Source organism: Oncorhynchus mykiss, chromosome 10 (assembly GCF_013265735.2).
Source record: "Oncorhynchus mykiss isolate Arlee chromosome 10, USDA_OmykA_1.1, whole genome shotgun sequence".
Taxonomy (NCBI): domain Eukaryota; kingdom Metazoa; phylum Chordata; class Actinopteri; order Salmoniformes; family Salmonidae; genus Oncorhynchus; species Oncorhynchus mykiss.
Window position 1 is genome coordinate 4629675 of NC_048574.1, and position 22103 is coordinate 4651777.

The following is a 22103-nucleotide window of genomic DNA, read 5'->3' on the forward strand; positions in this document are numbered from 1 at the left end:
AAGGTACTGGTGACCACGGCCCCGAGGACGCATGTCCAAAATCCTGCGGACCCTGTAGATGGGTGCGCCCTCGACAAGGATGGGGGGGGGGGGGGGAAGACGAGCGGGGGCGCGAAGAACGGGCTTAATACAGGAGACATGGAAGACCGGGTGGACGCGACGAAGGTATCGCGGAAGAAGAAGTCGAACTGCGACAGGATTAATGACCCGAGAAATACGGAACGGACCAATGAACCGCGGGGTCAACTTGCGAGAAGCCGTCTTAAGGGGAAGGTTCTGAGTGGAGAGCCAAACTCTCTGACCGCGACAATATCTAGGACTCTTAGTTCTACGCTTATTAGCAGCCCTCACAGTCTGCGCCCTATAACGGCAAAGTGCAGTCCTGACCCTCTTCCAGGTGCGCTCGCAACGTTGGACAAAAGCCTGAGCGGAGGGGACGCTGGACTCGGCGAACTGAGATGAGAACAGCGGAGGCTGGTACCCGAGGCTACTCTGAAAAGGAGATAGCCCGGTCGCAGACGAAGGAAGCGAGTTGTGGGCGTATTCTGCCCAGGGGAGCTGTTCTGACCAAGACGCAGGGTTGCGAAAAGAAAGACTGCGTAAGATGCGACCAATAGTCTGATTGGCCCGTTCTGCTTGACCGTTAGACTGGGGGTGAAAGCCGGAAGAGAGACTGACGGAAGCCCCAATCAAACGGCAAAACTCCCTCCAAAATTGAGACGTGAATTGCGGACCTCTGTCCGAAACGACGTCTGACGGAAGGCCATGAATTCTGAAAACGTTCTCGATGATGATTTGTGCCGTCTCTTTAGCAGAAGGAAGCTTAGCAAGGGGAATGAAATGAGCCGCCTTAGAGAACCTATCGACAACCGTAAGAATAACAGTCTTCCCCGCTGACGAAGGCAGTCCGGTGACAAAATCTAAGGCGATGTGAGACCACGGTCGAGAGGGAATAGGAAGCGGCCTGAGACGGCCGGCAGGAGGAGAATTACCGGACTTAGTCTGCGCGCAGACCGAACAAGCAGCCACGAAACGACGCGTGTCATGCTCCCGGGTGGGCCACCAAAAACGCTGGCGAATGGAAGCAAGCGTACCCCGAACGCCAGGGTGGCCGGCTAACTTGGCAGAGTGAGCCCACTGAAGAACGGCCAGACGAGTAGGAACGGGAACGAAAAGAAGGTTCCTAGGACAAGCGCGCGGCGACGGAGTGTGAGTGAGCGCTTGTTTTACCTGCCTCTCAATTCCCCAGACAGTCAACCCGACAACACGCCCCTCAGGGAGAATCCCCTCGGGGTCAGTGGAGGCTACTGAAGAACTGAAGAGACGAGACAAAGCATCAGGCTTGGTGTTCTTAGAGCCCGGACGATAAGAAATCACGAACTCGAAACGAGCGAAAAACAGCGCCCAACGCGCCTGACGCGCATTAAGTCGTTTGGCAGAACGGATGTACTCAAGGTTCCTATGGTCAGTCCAAACGACAAAAGGAACGGTCGCCCCCTCCAACCACTGTCGCCATTCGCCTAGGGCTAACCGGATGGCGAGCAGTTCGCGGTTACCCACATCATAGTTACGTTCCGACGGCGACAGGCGATGAGAAAAATACGCGCATGGGTGGACCTTGTCGTCAGAGAGGGAGCGCTGAGAAAGAATGGCTCCCACGCCCACCTCTGACGCGTCAACCTCGACAACGAACTGTCTAGAGACGTCAGGTGTAACAAGGATAGGAGCGGATGTAAAACGATTCTTGAGGAGATCAAAAGCTCCCTGGGCGGAAACGGACCACTTAAAGCACGTCTTGACAGAAGTAAGGGCTGTGAGAGGAGCTGCCACCTGACCGAAATTACGGATGAAACGACGATAGAAGTTCGCGAAGCCGAGAAAGCGCTGCAGCTCGACGCGTGACTTAGGGACGGGCCAATCAATGACAGCTTGGACCTTAGCAGGATCCATCTTAATGCCTTCAGCGGAAATAACAGAACCGAGAAATGTGACGGAGGAGGCATGAAAAGTGCACTTCTCAGCCTTCACAAAAAGACAATTCTCTAAAAGGCGCTGGAGGACACGTCGAACGTGCTGAACATGAATCTGGAGTGACGGTGAAAAAATCAGGATATCGTCAAGGTAGACGAAAACAAAGATGTTCAGCATGTCTCTCAGGACATCATTGACTAATGCCTGAAAGACAGCTGGAGCGTTAGCGAGGCCGAAAGGAAGAACCCGGTATTCAAAGTGCCCTAACGGAGTGTTAAACGCCGTCTTCCACTCGTCCCCCTCCCTGATGCGCACGAGATGGTAAGCGTTACGAAGGTCCAACTTAGTGAAAAACCTGGCTCCCTGCAGGATCTCGAAGGCTGAAGACATAAGAGGAAGCGGATAACGATTCTTCACTGTTATGTCATTCAGCCCTCGATAATCTATGCAGGGGCGCAGAGACCCGTCCTTCTTCTTGACAAAAAAAAACCCCGCTCCGGCGGGAGAGGAGGAGGGGACTATGGTACCGGCGTCAAGAGCTACAGACAAATAATCTTCGAGAGCCTTACGTTCGGGAGCCGACAGAGAGTATAGTCTACCCCGGGGGGGGGTGGTTCCCGGAAGGAGATCAATACTACAATCATACGACCGGTGTGGAGGAAGAGAGGTGGCCCTGGACCGACTGAACACCGTGCGCAGATCGTGATATTCCTCCGGCACCCCTGTCAAATCACCAGGCTCCTCCTGTGAAGAAGAGACAGAGGAAACAGGAGGGATAGCAGACATTAAACATTTCACATGACAAGAGACGTTCCAGGAGAGGATAGAATTACTAGACCAATTAATGGAAGGATTATGACAAACTAGCCAGGGATGGCCCAAAACAACAGGTGTAAAAGGTGAACGAAAAATTAAAAAAGAAATGGTTTCACTATGATTACCAGAAACAGTGAGGGTTAAAGGTAGCGTCTCACGCTGAATCCTGGGGAGAGGACTACCATCCAGGGCGAACAAGGCCGTGGGCTCCTTTAACTGTCTGAGAGGAATGTCATGTTCCCGAGCCCAGGTCTCGTCCATAAAACAGCCCTCCGCCCCAGAGTCTATTAAGGCACTGCAGGAAGCAGACGAACCGGTCCAGCGTAGATGGACCGACAAGGTAGTGCAGGATCTTGAAGGAGAGACAGGAGTAGTAGCGCTCACCAGTAGCCCTCCGCTTACTGACGAGCTCTGGCCTTTTACTGGACATGAAGTGACAAAATGACCAGCGGAACCGCAATAGAGACAGAGGCGGTTGGTGATTCTCCGTTCCCTCTCCTTAGTCGAGATGCGGATACCTCCCAGCTGCATGGGCTCAGCACCCGAGCCGGCAGAGGAAGATGGTAGTGATGCGGAGAGGGGGGCGACGGAGAGCGCGAGCTCCTTTCCACGAGCTCGGTGACGAAGATCAACCCGTCGCTCAATGCGAATAGCGAGTTCAATCAAGGAATCCACGCTGGAAGGAACCTCCCGGGAGAGAATCTCATCCTTTACCTCTGCGCGGAGACCCTCCAGAAGACGAGCGAGCAAGGCCGGCTCGTTCCAGCCACTGGAGACAGCAAGAGTGCGAAACTGAATAGAGTAGTCTGTTATGGATCGATTGCCTTGACATAGGGAAGACAGGGCCCTGGAAGCCTCCTCCCCAAAAACAGATCGATCAAAAACCCGTATCATCTCCTCCTTAAAGTCCTGATACTGGTTAGTACACTCAGCCCTTGCCTCCCAGATTGCCGTGCCCCATTCACGAGCCCGTCCAATAAGGAGAGATATGACGTAGGCGACACGAGCAGTGCTCCTGGAGTAAGTGTTGGGCTGGAGAGAAAACACAATATCACACTGGGTGAGGAACGAGCGGCATTCAGTGGGCTCCCCAGAGTAACACGGCGGGTTATTGATTCTGGGCTCCGGAGATTCGAAAGCCCTGGAAGTGGCCGGTGGATCGAGGCGGAGATGGTGAACCTGTTCTGTGAGGTTGGAGACTTGGGTGGCCAGGGTCTCAACGGCATGTCGAGCAGCAGACACTTCCTGCTCGTGTCTGCCTAGCATCGCTCCCTGGATCCCGACGGCTGAGTGGAGAGGATCCGAAGTCGCTGGGTCCATTCTTGGTCGGATTCTTCTGTTATGGTGAGTGAATGAGGACCCAAAAGCGAACTAACTTAAACAGAGCTTCTTTAATAACCAAACATAGGTAGGCTCAGATAGACCGGCAGATTCCGACAGGACAGGACAAGGTTACAGCAAACATGACGATAGTCTGGCTCAGGCATGAAACACAAACAAGAATCCGACAAGGACAGGAACAGAAACAGAGAGAGATATAGGGACCTAATCAGAGGGAAAAAGGGAACAGGTGGGAAACGGGGTGAATGGGTAGTTAGAGGAGACAAGGAACAGCTGGGAGAAAGCGGGGGAGAAAAGGTAACCTAACAACGACCAGCAGAGGGAGACAGGGTGAAGGGAAAGGACAGAGACAAGACACAACATGACACTTAGAATGCTGAAAAATTTCCTCAGTGCTGCCACTGCCTTCAGCCGTGTTTTCACACAAAACAAAAGCCACGTTGCGCCTGCGTCAGACTGTTGATAACTTGATGCTGGACAGTATTTACCGGGAGTTTTTCAAACACGGTTTTAATGGTAATTAACATTTGAAACAGTCATAATAACCGTCGGGAATTTTACTGGGTTTTATCGTGAAACCGGTAACCGTTTCATCCCTAGTTGAGAGGGATGAGGCTGTAACGGTATACGTTGTCTGAAGAAGAGGAAGAGGAATCATCGGACCAAAGCGCAGCGTGGTAGGTGTTCATGCTTTTTATTGACACTGAACACTAAACAAAAATAACAACGAGAATAACCGAAACAGTCCTGTAAGGTGCAAAACACTAAACAGAAATTAACTACCCACAAAAACCATGTGGGAAAAAGCTACCTAAGTATGGTTCCCAATCAGAGACAACGATAGACAGCTGTCCCTGATTGAGAACCATACCCGGCCAAAACAAAGAAATACAAAAACATAGAAAAAATAACATAGAATGCCCACCCAAATCACACCAAACCAAAATAGAGACGTAACAAGCTCTAAGGTCAGGGCGTGACAGAAGCAAAAGGTAAATAAATCTGGCTGCACATCTGATTATAAAACATACTATAAATGTAGAAATCATGTGATTTAAAGTGAACAAAAACAAGATGAAACTATGAAACAAACTAAATATATATGGAATGATAGTAAAAAGCTAAATGACATTTTGTGCAAAACAGCAAACTCAGCACCATCTTTCATTGAATCAGATGGCTCATTCATCACAAAACCCACTGATATTGACAACAAATATAACGATTTTTGCATTGGAATGATTAGCAAACTTAGGCATGACATGCCAACAACAAATTCTGAACCCACACATCCAAGTATATCTAACCAAACTATGAAAGACAAACATTGTAATTTTGAGTTCCGTAAAGTGAGTGTGGAAGAGATTTTTGCCACTGGCCTACACACAATATCCCATAATGTCAAAGTGGAATTATGTTTTTAGAAATGTTTACTAATTCATAAAAAATGACAACCTGAAAGGTCTTGAGTTAGTAAGCATTCAACCCGTTTGTTATGGCAGTAAATACATTAACAACAGACTTTTAGCACGCTTATGGGGAAGGACATTCAACAAGCACAGCACTTACACATAAAAAGATTGGGAGGGCTGTTAGATTTCAGTGCGGCTTTTGACATTATCGATCTGCATAGTCTGCTGCTGGAAAAATGTGTGTTATGGCTTTATACCCCCTGCTATATTGTGGATAAAGAGTTACTTGTCTAACAGAACACAGAGGGTGTTATATAATGGAAGCCTGTCCAACATAATCCAGGTAGAATCAGGAGTTCCACAATCTTTACTAAATCACCTGCCACTGGCTTTGTGAGTAATGTGTTTACATACAGTGCCTCAAGAATGTATCTTCCTCCACCTCTACCTCTGTCTCTCTCTCTCTCTGTCTCTGTCTCCAGGACTATAAGCCAGAGGATGACCCCACTAAATTTAAGTCAGGGAAGACTGGCCGAGGCCCTCTGGGACCAGATTGGAAGGTACAGTGGGCAGGGAGAGTGTGTGTGTATAATAATATTTGTGTTTGCAGAATGAGGTATATTGATGTGTTTCTCTCTGTGTGTGTTTGTGTGTCTCTCTGTGTGTGTTTGTGTGTCTCTCTGTGTGTGTGTCTCTGTGTGTGTGTGTGTGTGCGCGTGTGTGTGTGTGTGTGTGCAGAAGGAGCTCCCTAAGAAGACAGACTGCCCACACATGTGTGCCTACAAACTGGTGACAGTCAAGTTCAAGTGGTGGGGCCTGCAGAACAAAGTGGAGAACTTCATCCAGAAGGTACAGAGGATGATGACTGGGATGATGGTGTGAGGAGGAGGGAGGAGAGGAGGAGGAGGGAGAAGGAGGCGAGGAGGGGTGAGAGGGAGGAGATGAGGGGTGAGGAGGAGGGAGAAGGAGGAGAGGAGGGGTGAGGAGGAGGGAGGAGGAGGAGGGAGAAGGAGGACAAGGAGGGAGGAGATGAGGGGTGAGGAGGAGGAGGGAGGAGGAGGAGGGGTGAGGAGGAGGATGATGAGGAGTGAGGAGGAGGAGGAGGAGAGGAGGCCTGAGGAGTCTAAAGGTTGTGACTGGAAAAGTAGAGTATAGTAGCTGTACATGTCTATGGTAGTAGAGTAGCTGTACATGTCTATGGTAGTAGAGTAGAGTAGCTGTACATGTCTATGGTAGTAGAGTAGAGTAGCTGTACATGTCTATGGTAGTAGAGTAGCTGTACATGTCTATGGTAGTAGAGTAGCTGTACATGTCTATGGTAGTAGAGTAGCTGTACATGTCTATGGTAGTAGAGTAGAGTAGCTGTACATGTCTATGGTAGTAGAGTAGAGTAGCTGTACATGTCTATGGTAGTAGAGTAGAGTAGTTGTACATGTCTATGGTAGTAGAGTAGAGTAGCTGTACATGTCTATGGTAGTATAGTAAAGTAGCTGTACATGTCTATGGTAGTAGAGTAGAGTAGCTGTACATGTCTATGGTAGTAGAGTAGCTGTACATGTCTATGGTAGTAGAGTAGAGTAGCTGTACATGTCTATGGTAGTATAGTAAAGTAGCTGTACATGTCTATGGTAGTAGAGTAGAGTAGCTGTTCATGTCTATGGTAGTAGAGTAGCTGTACATGTCTATGCTAGTAGAGTAGCTGTACATGTCTATGGTAGTAGAGTAGAGTAGCTGTACATGTCTATGGTAGTAGAGTAGAGTAGCTGTACATGTCTATGGTAGTAGAGTAGCTGTACATGTCTATGGTAGTAGAGTAGAGTAGCTGTACATGTCTATGGTAGTAGAGTAGCTGTTCATGTCTATGGTAGTAGAGTAGCTGTACATGTTTATGGTAGTAGAGTAGAGTAGCTGTACATGTCTATGGTAGTAGAGTAGAGTAGCTGTACATGTCTATGGTAGTAGAGTAGCTGTTCATGTCTATGGTAGTAGAGTAGCTGTACATGTTTATGGTAGTAGAGTAGAGTAGCTGTACATGTCTATGGTAGTAGAGTAGCTGTACATGTCTATGCTAGTAGAGTAGCTGTACATGTTTATGGTAGTAGAGTAGAGTAGCTGTTCATGTCTATGGTAGTAGAGTAGAGTAGCTGTACATGTCTATGGTAGTAGAGTAGCTGTACATGTCTATGCTAGTAGAGTAGCTGTACATGTCTATGGTAGTAGAGTAGCTGTACATGTCTATGGTAGTAGAGTAGAGTAGCTGTACATGTCTATCTATGGTAGTAGAGTAGAGTAGCTGTACATGTCTATGGTAGTAGAGTAGCTGTACATGTCTATGGTAGTAGAGTAGCTGTACATGTCTATGCTAGTAGAGTAGCTGTACATGTCTATGGTAGTAGAGTAGCTGTACATGTCTATGGTAGTAGAGTAGAGTAGCTCTACATGTCTATGCTAGTAGAGTAGAGTAGCTGTACATGTTTATGGTAGTAGAGTAGCTGTACATGTCTATGGTAGTAGAGTAGCTGTTCATGTCTATGGTAGTAGAGTAGCTGTTCATGTCTATGGTAGTAGAGTAGAGTAGCTGTTCATGTCTATGGTAGTAGAGTAGCTGTACATGTCTATGGTAGTAGAGTAGCTGTACATGTCTATGGTAGTAGAGTAGAGTAGCTGTTCATGTCTATGGTAGTAGAGTAGCTGTACATGTCTATGGTAGTAGAGTAGAGTAGCTGTACATGTCTATGGTAGTAGAGTAGCTGTACATGTCTATGGTAGTAGAGTAGCTGTACATGTCTATGGTAGTAGAGTAGCTGTACATGTCTATGGTAGTAGAGTAGCTGTTCATGTCTATGGTAGTAGAGTAGAGTAGCTGTACATGTTTATGGTAGTAGAGTAGACTAGCTGTACATGTCTATGGTAGTAGAGTAGAGTAGCTGTACATGTCTATGGTAGTAGAGTAGAGTAGCTGTACATGTCTATGGTAGTAGAGTAGAGTAGCTGTACATGTCTATGGTAGTAGAGTAGAGTAGCTGTACATGTCTATGGTAGTAGAGTAGCTGTACATGTCTATGGTAGTAGAGTAGCTGTTCATGTCTATGGTAGTAGAGTATAGTAGCTGTACATGTCTATGGTAGTAGAGTAGCTGTTCATGTCTATGGTAGTAGAGTAGAGTAGCTGTTCATGTCTATGGTAGTAGAGTAGCTGTACATGTCTATGGTAGTAGAGTAGAGTAGCTGTACATGTCTATGGTAGTAGAGTAGAGTAGCTGTACATGTCTATGGTAGTAGAGTAGCTGTACATGTCTATGGTAGTAGAGTAGAGTAGCTGTACATGTCTATGGTAGTAGAGTAGCTGTACATGTCTATGGTAGTAGAGTAGCTGTTCATGTCTATGGTAGTAGAGTAGCTGTACATGTCTATGCTAGTAGAGTAGCTGTACATGTCTATGGTAGTAGAGTAGCTGTACATGTCTATGGTAGTAGAGTAGCTGTACATGTCTATGCTAGTAGAGTAGCTGTACATGTCTATGGTAGTAGAGTAGCTGTACATGTCTATGGTAGTAGAGTAGAGTAGCTGTACATGTCTATGGTAGTAGAGTAGCTGTACATGTCTATGGTAGTAGAGTAGCTGTTCATGTCTATGGTAGTAGAGTAGCTGTACATGTCTATGCTAGTAGAGTAGCTGTACATGTCTATGGTAGTAGAGTAGCTGTACATGTCTATGGTAGTAGAGTAGAGTAGCTGTACATGTCTATGGTAGTAGAGTAGAGTAGCTGTACATGTCTATGGTAGTAGAGTAGCTGTACATGTCTATGGTAGTAGAGTAGCTGTACATGTCTATGCTAGTAGAGTAGCTGTACATGTCTATGGTAGTAGAGTAGCTGTACATGTCTATGGTAGTAGAGTAGAGTAGCTGTACATGTCTATGCTAGTAGAGTAGAGTAGCTGTACATGTCTATGGTAGTAGAGTAGCTGTACATGTCTATGCTAGTAGAGTAGCTGTACATGTTTATGGTAGTAGAGTAGCTGTACATGTCTATGGTAGTAGAGTAGCTGTACATGTCTATGGTAGTAGAGTAGCTGTACATGTCTATGGTAGTAGAGTAGCTGTACATGTCTATGGTAGTAGAGTAGCTGTACATGTCTATGGTAGTAGAGTAGCTGTACATGTCTATGCTAGTAGAGTAGCTGTACATGTCTATGGTAGTAGAGTAGAGTAGCTGTACATGTCTATGCTAGTAGAGTAGAGTAGCTGTACATGTTTATGGTAGTAGAGTTGAGTAGCTGTACATGTCTATGGTAGTAGAGTAGCTGTACATGTCTATGGTAGTAGAGTAGCTGTACATGTCTATGGTAGTAGAGTAGAGTAGCTGTACATGTCTATGGTAGTAGAGTTGAGTAGCTGTACATGTCTATGCTAGTAGAGTAGCTGTACATGTCTATGGTAGTAGAGTAGCTGTACATGTCTATGGTAGTAGAGTAGAGTAGCTGTACATTTCTATGCTAGTAGAGTAGCTGTACATGTCTATGGTAGTAGAGTAGCTGTACATGTCTATGGTAGTAGAGTAGCTGTTCATGTCTATGGTAGTAGAGTAGCTGTACATGTCTATGGTAGTAGAGTAGAGTAGCTGTACATGTCTATGGTAGTAGAGTAGAGTAGCTGTACATGTCTATGGTAGTATAGTAAAGTAGCTGTACATGTCTATGGTAGTAGAGTAGAGTAGCTGTACATGTCTATGGTAGTAGAGTAGCTGTACATGTCTATGGTAGTAGAGTAGAGTAGCTGTACATGTCTATGGTAGTATAGTAAAGTAGCTGTACATGTCTATGGTAGTATAGTAAAGTAGCTGTACATGTCTATGGTAGTAGAGTAGAGTAGCTGTACATGTCTATGGTAGTAGAGTTGCTGTACATGTCTATGGTAGTAGAGTAGAGTAGCTGTACATGTCTATGGTAGTATAGTAAAGTAGCTGTACATGTCTATGGTAGTAGAGTAGATTAGCTGTTCATGTCTATGATAGTAGAGTAGAGTAGCTGTACATGTCTATGGTAGTATAGTAAAGTAGCTGTACATGTCTATGGTAGTAGAGTAGAGTAGCTGTACATGTCTATGGTAGTAGAGTAGCTGTACATGTCTATGCTAGTAGAGTAGCTGTACATGTCTATGGTAGTAGAGTAGCTGTACATGTCTATGGTAGTAGAGTAGAGTAGCTGTACATGTCTATGCTAGTAGAGTAGAGTAGCTGTACATGTTTATGGTAGTAGAGTAGCTGTACATGTCTGTGGTAGTAGAGTAGCTGTACATGTCTATGGTAGTAGAGTAGCTGTACATGTCTATGGTAGTAGAGTAGCTGTACATGTCTATGCTAGTAGAGTAGCTGTACATGTCTATGGTAGTAGAGTAGAGTAGCTGTACATGTCTATGGTAGTAGAGTAGCTGTACATGTCTATGGTAGTAGAGTAGCTGTACATGTCTATGGTAGTAGAGTAGCTGTACATGTCTATGGTAGTAGAGTAGCTGTTCATGTCTATGGTAGTAGAGTAGAGTAGCTGTACATGTTTATGGTAGTAGAGTAGAGTAGCTGTACATGTCTATGGTAGTAGAGTAGAGTAGCTGTACATGTCTATGGTAGTAGAGTAGAGTAGCTGTACATGTCTATGGTAGTAGAGTAGAGTAGCTGTACATGTCTATGGTAGTAGAGTAGAGTAGCTGTACATGTCTATGGTAGTAGAGTAGCTGTACATGTCTATGGTAGTAGAGTAGCTGTTCATGTCTATGGTAGTAGAGTATAGTAGCTGTACATGTCTATGGTAGTAGAGTAGAGTAGCTGTTCATGTCTATGGTAGTAGAGTAGCTGTACATGTCTATGGTAGTAGAGTAGAGTAGCTGTACATGTCTATGGTAGTAGAGTAGAGTAGCTGTACATGTCTATGGTAGTAGAGTAGCTGTACATGTCTATGGTAGTAGAGTAGAGTAGCTGTACATGTCTATGGTAGTAGAGTAGCTGTACATGTCTATGGTAGTAGAGTAGCTGTTCATGTCTATGGTAGTAGAGTAGCTGTACATGTCTATGCTAGTAGAGTAGCTGTACATGTCTATGGTAGTAGAGTAGCTGTACATGTCTATGGTAGTAGAGTAGCTGTACATGTCTATGGTAGTAGAGTAGAGTAGCTGTACATGTCTATGGTAGTAGAGTAGCTGTACATGTCTATGGTAGTAGAGTAGAGTAGCTGTACATGTCTATGGTAGTAGAGTAGCTGTACATGTCTATGGTAGTAGAGTAGCTGTTCATGTCTATGGTAGTAGAGTAGCTGTACATGTCTATGCTAGTAGAGTAGCTGTACATGTCTATGGTAGTAGAGTAGCTGTACATGTCTATGGTAGTAGAGTAGCTGTACATGTCTATGCTAGTAGAGTAGCTGTACATGTCTATGGTAGTAGAGTAGCTGTACATGTCTATGGTAGTAGAGTAGAGTAGCTGTACATGTCTATGGTAGTAGAGTAGCTGTACATGTCTATGGTAGTAGAGTAGCTGTTCATGTCTATGGTAGTAGAGTAGCTGTACATGTCTATGCTAGTAGAGTAGCTGTACATGTCTATGGTAGTAGAGTAGCTGTACATGTCTATGGTAGTAGAGTAGAGTAGCTGTACATGTCTATGGTAGTAGAGTAGAGTAGCTGTACATGTCTATGGTAGTAGAGTAGCTGTACATGTCTATGGTAGTAGAGTAGCTGTACATGTCTATGCTAGTAGAGTAGCTGTACATGTCTATGGTAGTAGAGTAGCTGTACATGTCTATGGTAGTAGAGTAGAGTAGCTGTACATGTCTATGCTAGTAGAGTAGAGTAGCTGTACATGTCTATGGTAGTAGAGTAGCTGTACATGTCTATGCTAGTAGAGTAGCTGTACATGTTTATGGTAGTAGAGTAGCTGTACATGTCTATGGTAGTAGAGTAGCTGTACATGTCTATGGTAGTAGAGTAGCTGTACATGTCTATGGTAGTAGAGTAGCTGTACATGTCTATGGTAGTAGAGTAGCTGTACATGTCTATGGTAGTAGAGTAGCTGTACATGTCTATGCTAGTAGAGTAGCTGTACATGTCTATGGTAGTAGAGTAGAGTAGCTGTACATGTCTATGCTAGTAGAGTAGAGTAGCTGTACATGTTTATGGTAGTAGAGTTGAGTAGCTGTACATGTCTATGGTAGTAGAGTAGCTGTACATGTCTATGGTAGTAGAGTAGCTGTACATGTCTATGGTAGTAGAGTAGAGTAGCTGTACATGTCTATGGTAGTAGAGTTGAGTAGCTGTACATGTCTATGCTAGTAGAGTAGCTGTACATGTCTATGGTAGTAGAGTAGCTGTACATGTCTATGGTAGTAGAGTAGAGTAGCTGTACATTTCTATGCTAGTAGAGTAGCTGTACATGTCTATGGTAGTAGAGTAGCTGTACATGTCTATGGTAGTAGAGTAGCTGTTCATGTCTATGGTAGTAGAGTAGCTGTACATGTCTATGGTAGTAGAGTAGAGTAGCTGTACATGTCTATGGTAGTAGAGTAGAGTAGCTGTACATGTCTATGGTAGTATAGTAAAGTAGCTGTACATGTCTATGGTAGTAGAGTAGAGTAGCTGTACATGTCTATGGTAGTAGAGTAGCTGTACATGTCTATGGTAGTAGAGTAGAGTAGCTGTACATGTCTATGGTAGTATAGTAAAGTAGCTGTACATGTCTATGGTAGTATAGTAAAGTAGCTGTACATGTCTATGGTAGTAGAGTAGAGTAGCTGTACATGTCTATGGTAGTAGAGTTGCTGTACATGTCTATGGTAGTAGAGTAGAGTAGCTGTACATGTCTATGGTAGTATAGTAAAGTAGCTGTACATGTCTATGGTAGTAGAGTAGATTAGCTGTTCATGTCTATGATAGTAGAGTAGAGTAGCTGTACATGTCTATGGTAGTATAGTAAAGTAGCTGTACATGTCTATGGTAGTAGAGTAGAGTAGCTGTACATGTCTATGGTAGTAGAGTAGCTGTACATGTCTATGCTAGTAGAGTAGCTGTACATGTCTATGGTAGTAGAGTAGCTGTACATGTCTATGGTAGTAGAGTAGAGTAGCTGTACATGTCTATGCTAGTAGAGTAGAGTAGCTGTACATGTTTATGGTAGTAGAGTAGCTGTACATGTCTGTGGTAGTAGAGTAGCTGTACATGTCTATGGTAGTAGAGTAGCTGTACATGTCTATGGTAGTAGAGTAGCTGTACATGTCTATGCTAGTAGAGTAGCTGTACATGTCTATGGTAGTAGAGTAGAGTAGCTGTACATGTCTATGGTAGTAGAGTAGCTGTACATGTCTATGGTAGTAGAGTAGCTGTACATGTCTATGGTAGTAGAGTAGCTGTACATGTCTATGGTAGTAGAGTAGCTGTTCATGTCTATGGTAGTAGAGTAGAGTAGCTGTACATGTTTATGGTAGTAGAGTAGAGTAGCTGTACATGTCTATGGTAGTAGAGTAGAGTAGCTGTACATGTCTATGGTAGTAGAGTAGAGTAGCTGTACATGTCTATGGTAGTAGAGTAGAGTAGCTGTACATGTCTATGGTAGTAGAGTAGAGTAGCTGTACATGTCTATGGTAGTAGAGTAGCTGTACATGTCTATGGTAGTAGAGTAGCTGTTCATGTCTATGGTAGTAGAGTATAGTAGCTGTACATGTCTATGGTAGTAGAGTAGAGTAGCTGTTCATGTCTATGGTAGTAGAGTAGCTGTACATGTCTATGGTAGTAGAGTAGAGTAGCTGTACATGTCTATGGTAGTAGAGTAGAGTAGCTGTACATGTCTATGGTAGTAGAGTAGCTGTACATGTCTATGGTAGTAGAGTAGAGTAGCTGTACATGTCTATGGTAGTAGAGTAGCTGTACATGTCTATGGTAGTAGAGTAGCTGTTCATGTCTATGGTAGTAGAGTAGCTGTACATGTCTATGCTAGTAGAGTAGCTGTACATGTCTATGGTAGTAGAGTAGCTGTACATGTCTATGGTAGTAGAGTAGCTGTACATGTCTATGCTAGTAGAGTAGCTGTACATGTCTATGGTAGTAGAGTAGCTGTACATGTCTATGGTAGTAGAGTAGAGTAGCTGTACATGTCTATGGTAGTAGAGTAGCTGTACATGTCTATGGTAGTAGAGTAGCTGTTCATGTCTATGGTAGTAGAGTAGCTGTACATGTCTATGCTAGTAGAGTAGCTGTACATGTCTATGGTAGTAGAGTAGCTGTACATGTCTATGGTAGTAGAGTAGAGTAGCTGTACATGTCTATGGTAGTAGAGTAGAGTAGCTGTACATGTCTATGGTAGTAGAGTAGCTGTACATGTCTATGGTAGTAGAGTAGCTGTACATATCTATGCTAGTAGAGTAGCTGTACATGTCTATGGTAGTAGAGTAGCTGTACATGTCTATGGTAGTAGAGTAGAGTAGCTGTACATGTCTATGCTAGTAGAGTAGAGTAGCTGTACATGTCTATGGTAGTAGAGTAGCTGTACATGTCTATGCTAGTAGAGTAGCTGTACATGTTTATGGTAGTAGAGTAGCTGTACATGTCTATGGTAGTAGTGTAGCTGTACATGTCTATGGTAGTAGAGTAGCTGTACATGTCTATGGTAGTAGAGTAGCTGTACATGTCTATGGTAGTAGAGTAGCTGTACATGTCTATGGTAGTAGAGTAGCTGTACATGTCTATGCTAGTAGAGTAGCTGTACATGTCTATGGTAGTAGAGTAGAGTAGCTGTACATGTCTATGCTAGTAGAGTAGAGTAGCTGTACATGTTTATGGTAGTAGAGTTGAGTAGCTGTACATGTCTATGGTAGTAGAGTAGCTGTACATGTCTATGGTAGTAGAGTAGCTGTACATGTCTATGGTAGTAGAGTAGAGTAGCTGTACATGTCTATGGTAGTAGAGTTGAGTAGCTGTACATGTCTATGCTAGTAGAGTAGCTGTACATGTCTATGGTAGTAGAGTAGCTGTACATGTCTATGGTAGTAGAGTAGAGTAGCTGTACATTTCTATGCTAGTAGAGTAGCTGTACATGTCTATGGTAGTAGAGTAGCTGTACATGTCTATGGTAGTAGAGTAGCTGTTCATGTCTATGGTAGTAGAGTAGCTGTACATGTCTATGGTAGTAGAGTAGAGTAGCTGTACATGTCTATGGTAGTAGAGTAGAGTAGCTGTACATGTCTATGGTAGTATAGTAAAGTAGCTGTACATGTCTATGGTAGTAGAGTAGAGTAGCTGTACATGTCTATGGTAGTAGAGTAGCTGTACATGTCTATGGTAGTAGAGTAGAGTAGCTGTACATGTTTATGGTAGTAGAGTAGAGTAGCTGTACATGTCTATGGTAGTAGAGTAGAGTAGCTGTACATGTCTATGGTAGTAGAGTAGAGTAGCTGTACATGTCTATGGTAGTAGAGTAGAGTAGCTGTACATGTCTATGGTAGTAGAGTAGAGTAGCTGTACATGTCTATGGTAGTAGAGTAGCTGTACATGTCTATGGTAGTAGAGTAGCTGTTCATGTCTATGGTAGTAGAGTATAGTAGCTGTACATGTCTATGGTAGTAGAGTAGCTGTTCATGTCTATGGTAGTAGAGTAGAGTAGCTGTTCATGTCTATGGTAGTAGAGTAGCTGTACATGTCTATGGTAGTAGAGTAGAGTAGCTGTACATGTCTATGGTAGTAGAGTAGAGTAGCTGTACATGTCTATGGTAGTAGAGTAGCTGTACATGTCTATGGTAGTAGAGTAGAGTAGCTGTACATGTCTATGGTAGTAGAGTAGCTGTACATGTCTATGGTAGTAGAGTAGCTGTTCATGTCTATGGTAGTAGAGTAGCTGTACATGTCTATGCTAGTAGAGTAGCTGTACATGTCTATGGTAGTAGAGTAGCTGTACATGTCTATGGTAGTAGAGTAGCTGTACATGTCTATGCTAGTAGAGTAGCTGTACATGTCTATGGTAGTAGAGTAGCTGTACATGTCTATGGTAGTAGAGTAGAGTAGCTGTACATGTCTATGGTAGTAGAGTAGCTGTACATGTCTATGGTAGTAGAGTAGCTGTTCATGTCTATGGTAGTAGAGTAGCTGTACATGTCTATGCTAGTAGAGTAGCTGTACATGTCTATGGTAGTAGAGTAGCTGTACATGTCTATGGTAGTAGAGTAGAGTAGCTGTACATGTCTATGGTAGTAGAGTAGAGTAGCTGTACATGTCTATGGTAGTAGAGTAGCTGTACATGTCTATGGTAGTAGAGTAGCTGTACATGTCTATGCTAGTAGAGTAGCTGTACATGTCTATGGTAGTAGAGTAGCTGTACATGTCTATGGTAGTAGAGTAGAGTAGCTGTACATGTCTATGCTAGTAGAGTAGAGTAGCTGTACATGTCTATGGTAGTAGAGTAGCTGTACATGTCTATGCTAGTAGAGTAGCTGTACATGTTTATGGTAGTAGAGTAGCTGTACATGTCTATGGTAGTAGTGTAGCTGTACATGTCTATGGTAGTAGAGTAGCTGTACATGTCTATGGTAGTAGAGTAGCTGTACATGTCTATGGTAGTAGAGTAGCTGTACATGTCTATGGTAGTAGAGTAGCTGTACATGTCTATGCTAGTAGAGTAGCTGTACATGTCTATGGTAGTAGAGTAGAGTAGCTGTACATGTCTATGCTAGTAGAGTAGAGTAGCTGTACATGTTTATGGTAGTAGAGTTGAGTAGCTGTACATGTCTATGGTAGTAGAGTAGCTGTACATGTCTATGGTAGTAGAGTAGCTGTACATGTCTATGGTAGTAGAGTAGAGTAGCTGTACATGTCTATGGTAGTAGAGTTGAGTAGCTGTACATGTCTATGCTAGTAGAGTAGCTGTACATGTCTATGGTAGTAGAGTAGCTGTACATGTCTATGGTAGTAGAGTAGAGTAGCTGTACATTTCTATGCTAGTAGAGTAGCTGTACATGTCTATGGTAGTAGAGTAGCTGTACATGTCTATGGTAGTAGAGTAGCTGTTCATGTCTATGGTAGTAGAGTAGCTGTACATGTCTATGGTAGTAGAGTAGAGTAGCTGTACATGTCTATGGTAGTAGAGTAGAGTAGCTGTACATGTCTATGGTAGTATAGTAAAGTAGCTGTACATGTCTATGGTAGTAGAGTAGAGTAGCTGTACATGTCTATGGTAGTAGAGTAGCTGTACATGTCTATGGTAGTAGAGTAGAGTAGCTGTACATGTCTATGGTAGTATAGTAAAGTAGCTGTACATGTCTATGGTAGTATAGTAAAGTAGCTGTACATGTCTATGGTAGTAGAGTAGAGTAGCTGTACATGTCTATGGTAGTAGAGTAGCTGTACATGTCTATGGTAGTAGAGTAGAGTAGCTGTACATGTCTATGGTAGTATAGTAAAGTAGCTGTACATGTCTATGGTAGTAGAGTAGATTAGCTGTTCATGTCTATGATAGTAGAGTAGAGTAGCTGTACATGTCTATGGTAGTATAGTAAAGTAGCTGTACATGTCTATGGTAGTAGAGTAGAGTAGCTGTACATGTCTATGGTAGTAGAGTAGCTGTACATGTCTATGGTAGTAGAGTAGCTGTACATGTCTATGGTAGTAGAGTAGCTGTACATGTCTATGCTAGTAGAGTAGCTGTACATGTCTATGGTAGTAGAGTAGAGTAGCTGTACATGTCTATGCTAGTAGAGTAGAGTAGCTGTACATGTTTATGGTAGTAGAGTTGAGTAGCTGTACATGTCTATGGTAGTAGAGTAGCTGTACATGTCTATGGTAGTAGAGTAGCTGTACATGTCTATGGTAGTAGAGTAGAGTAGCTGTACATGTCTATGGTAGTAGAGTTGAGTAGCTGTACATGTCTATGGTAGTAGAGTAGCTGTACATGTCTATGGTAGTAGAGTAGCTGTACATGTCTATGGTAGTAGAGTAGAGTAGCTGTACATGTCTATGGTAGTAGAGTTGAGTAGCTGTACATGTCTATGCTAGTAGAGTAGCTGTACATGTCTATGCTAGTAGAGTAGCTGTACATGTCTATGGTAGTAGAGTAGAGTAGCTGTACATGTCTATGGTAGTAGAGTAGAGTAGCTGTACATGTTTATGGTAGTAGAGTAGAGTAGCTGTTCATGTCTATGGTAGTAGAGTAGCTGTACATGTCTATGCTAGTAGAGTAGCTGTACATGTCTATGGTAGTAGAGTAGCTGTACATGTCTATGGTAGTAGAGTAGAGTAGCTGTACATGTCTATGGTAGTAGAGTAGAGTAGCTGTACATGTCTATGGTAGTAGAATAGCTGTACATGTCTATGGTAGTAGAGTAGCTGTACATGTCTATGCTAGTAGAGTAGCTGTACATGTCTATGGTAGTAGAGTAGCTGTACATGTCTATGGTAGTAGAGTAGAGTAGCTGTACATGTCTATGCTAGTAGAGTAGAGTAGCTGTACATGTTTATGGTAGTAGAGTAGCTGTACATGTCTATGGTAGTAGAGTAGCTGTTCATGTCTATGGTAGTAGAGTAGCTGTACATGTCTATGCTAGTAGAGTAGCTGTACATGTCTATGGTAGTAGAGTAGAGTAGCTGTACATGTCTATGGTAGTAGAGTAGAGTAGCTGTACATGTCTATGGTAGTAGAGTAGAGTAGCTGTACATGTTTATGGTAGTAGAGTAGCTGTACATGTCTATGGTAGTAGAGTAGCTGTTCATGTCTATGGTAGTAGAGTAGAGTAGCTTTACATGTCTATGGTAGTAGAGTAGAGTAGCTGTACATGTCTATGGTAGTAGAGTAGCTGTACATGTCTATGGTAGTAGAGTAGCTGTTCATGTCTATGGTAGTAGAGTAGAGTAGCTGTACATGTCTATGGTAGTAGAGTAGAGTAGCTGTACATGTCTATGGTAGTAGAGTAGCTGTACATGTCTATGGTAGTAGAGTAGCTGTTCATGTCTATGGTAGTAGAGTAGAGTAGCTGTACATGTCTATGGTAGTAGAGTAGAGTAGCTGTACATGTCTATGGTAGTAGAGTAGCTGTTCATGTCTATGGTAGTAGAGTAGCTGTACATGTCTATGGTAGTAGAGTAGCTGTACATGTCTATGGTAGTAGAGTAGAGTAGCTGTACATGTCTATGGTAGTAGAGTAGCTGTTCATGTCTATGGTAGTAGAGTAGCTGTACATGTCTATGGTAGTAGAGTAGCTGTACATGTCTATGGTAGTAGAGTAGAGTAGCTGTTCATGTCTATGGTAGTAGAGTAGCTGTACATGTCTATGGTAGTAGAGTAGAGTAGCTGTACATGTCTATGGTAGTAGAGTAGCTGTACATGTCTATGGTAGTAGAGTAGCTGTACATGTCTATGGTAGTAGAGTAGCTGTACATGTCTATGGTAGTAGAGTAGCTGTTCATGTCTATGGTAGTAGAGTAGAGTAGCTGTACATGTTTATGGTAGTAGAGTAGAGTAGCTGTACATGTCTATGGTAGTAGAGTAGAGTAGCTGTACATGTCTATGGTAGTAGAGTAGAGTAGCTGTACATGTCTATGGTAGTAGAGTAGAGTAGCTGTACATGTCTATGGTAGTAGAGTAGAGTAGCTGTACATGTCTATGGTAGTAGAGTAGCTATACATGTCTATGGTAGTAGAGTAGCTGTTCATGTCTATGGTAGTAGAGTATAGTAGCTGTACATGTCTATGGTAGTAGAGTAGCTGTTCATGTCTATGGTAGTAGAGTAGAGTAGCTGTTCATGTCTATGGTAGTAGAGTAGCTGTACATGTCTATGGTAGTAGAGTAGAGTAGCTGTACATGTCTATGGTAGTAGAGTAGAGTAGCTGTACATGTCTATGGTAGTAGAGTAGCTGTACATGTCTATGGTAGTAGAGTAGAGTAGCTGTACATGTCTATGGTAGTAGAGTAGCTGTACATGTCTATGGTAGTAGAGTAGCTGTTCATGTCTATGGTAGTAGAGTAGCTGTACATGTCTATGCTAGTAGAGTAGCTGTACATGTCTATGGTAGTAGAGTAGCTGTACATGTCTATGGTAGTAGAGTAGCTGTACATGTCTATGCTAGTAGAGTAGCTGTACATGTCTATGGTAGTAGAGTAGCTGTACATGTCTATGGTAGTAGAGTAGAGTAGCTGTACATGTCTATGGTAGTAGAGTAGCTGTACATGTCTATGGTAGTAGAGTAGCTGTTCATGTCTATGGTAGTAGAGTAGCTGTACATGTCTATGCTAGTAGAGTAGCTGTACATGTCTATGGTAGTAGAGTAGCTGTACATGTCTATGGTAGTAGAGTAGAGTAGCTGTACATGTCTATGGTAGTAGAGTAGAGTAGCTGTACATGTCTATGGTAGTAGAGTAGCTGTACATGTCTATGGTAGTAGAGTAGCTGTACATGTCTATGCTAGTAGAGTAGCTGTACATGTCTATGGTAGTAGAGTAGCTGTACATGTCTATGGTAGTAGAGTAGAGTAGCTGTACATGTCTATGCTAGTAGAGTAGAGTAGCTGTACATGTCTATGGTAGTAGAGTAGCTGTACATGTCTATGCTAGTAGAGTAGCTGTACATGTTTATGGTAGTAGAGTAGCTGTACATGTCTATGGTAGTAGAGTAGATGTACATGTCTATGGTAGTAGAGTAGCTGTACATGTCTATGGTAGTAGAGTAGCTGTACATGTCTATGGTAGTAGAGTAGCTGTACATGTCTATGGTAGTAGAGTAGCTGTACATGTCTATGCTAGTAGAGTAGCTGTACATGTCTATGGTAGTAGAGTAGAGTAGCTGTACATGTCTATGCTAGTAGAGTAGAGTAGCTGTACATGTTTATGGTAGTAGAGTTGAGTAGCTGTACATGTCTATGGTAGTAGAGTAGCTGTACATGTCTATGGTAGTAGAGTAGCTGTACATGTCTATGGTAGTAGAGTAGAGTAGCTGTACCTGTCTATGGTAGTAGAGTTGAGTAGCTGTACATGTCTATGCTAGTAGAGTAGCTGTACATGTCTATGGTAGTAGAGTAGCTGTACATGTCTATGGTAGTAGAGTAGAGTAGCTGTACATTTCTATGCTAGTAGAGTAGCTGTACATGTCTATGGTAGTAGAGTAGCTGTACATGTCTATGGTAGTAGAGTAGCTGTTCATGTCTATGGTAGTAGAGTAGCTGTACATGTCTATGGTAGTAGAGTAGAGTAGCTGTACATGTCTATGGTAGTAGAGTAGAGTAGCTGTACATGTCTATGGTAGTATAGTAAAGTAGCTGTACATGTCTATGGTAGTAGAGTAGAGTAGCTGTACATGTCTATGGTAGTAGAGTAGCTGTACATGTCTATGGTAGTAGAGTAGAGTAGCTGTACATGTCTATGGTAGTATAGTAAAGTAGCTGTACATGTCTATGGTAGTATAGTAAAGTAGCTGTACATGTCTATGGTAGTAGAGTAGAGTAGCTGTACATGTCTATGGTAGTAGAGTAGCTGTACATGTCTATGGTAGTAGAGTAGAGTAGCTGTACATGTCTATGGTAGTATAGTAAAGTAGCTGTACATGTCTATG

General features: G+C 43.1%; 1 protein-coding gene across 2 annotated transcripts in view; it reads left to right on the plus strand.

Annotated features, from left to right (window-relative positions):
• LOC110534815 (phosphatidylinositol transfer protein alpha isoform) overlaps positions 1 to 22103 on the plus strand; it is a 149776-nt gene that overhangs the window by 42446 nt on the left and 85227 nt on the right. For both annotated transcript variants that reach the window (XM_036989524.1, XM_036989525.1), the window contains exons 8-9: positions 6023 to 6100; positions 6279 to 6389. In XM_036989524.1, the coding sequence (XP_036845419.1) occupies positions 6023 to 6100; positions 6279 to 6389 (189 nt within the window). The remainder of the gene's footprint in view (positions 1 to 6022; positions 6101 to 6278; positions 6390 to 22103) is intronic.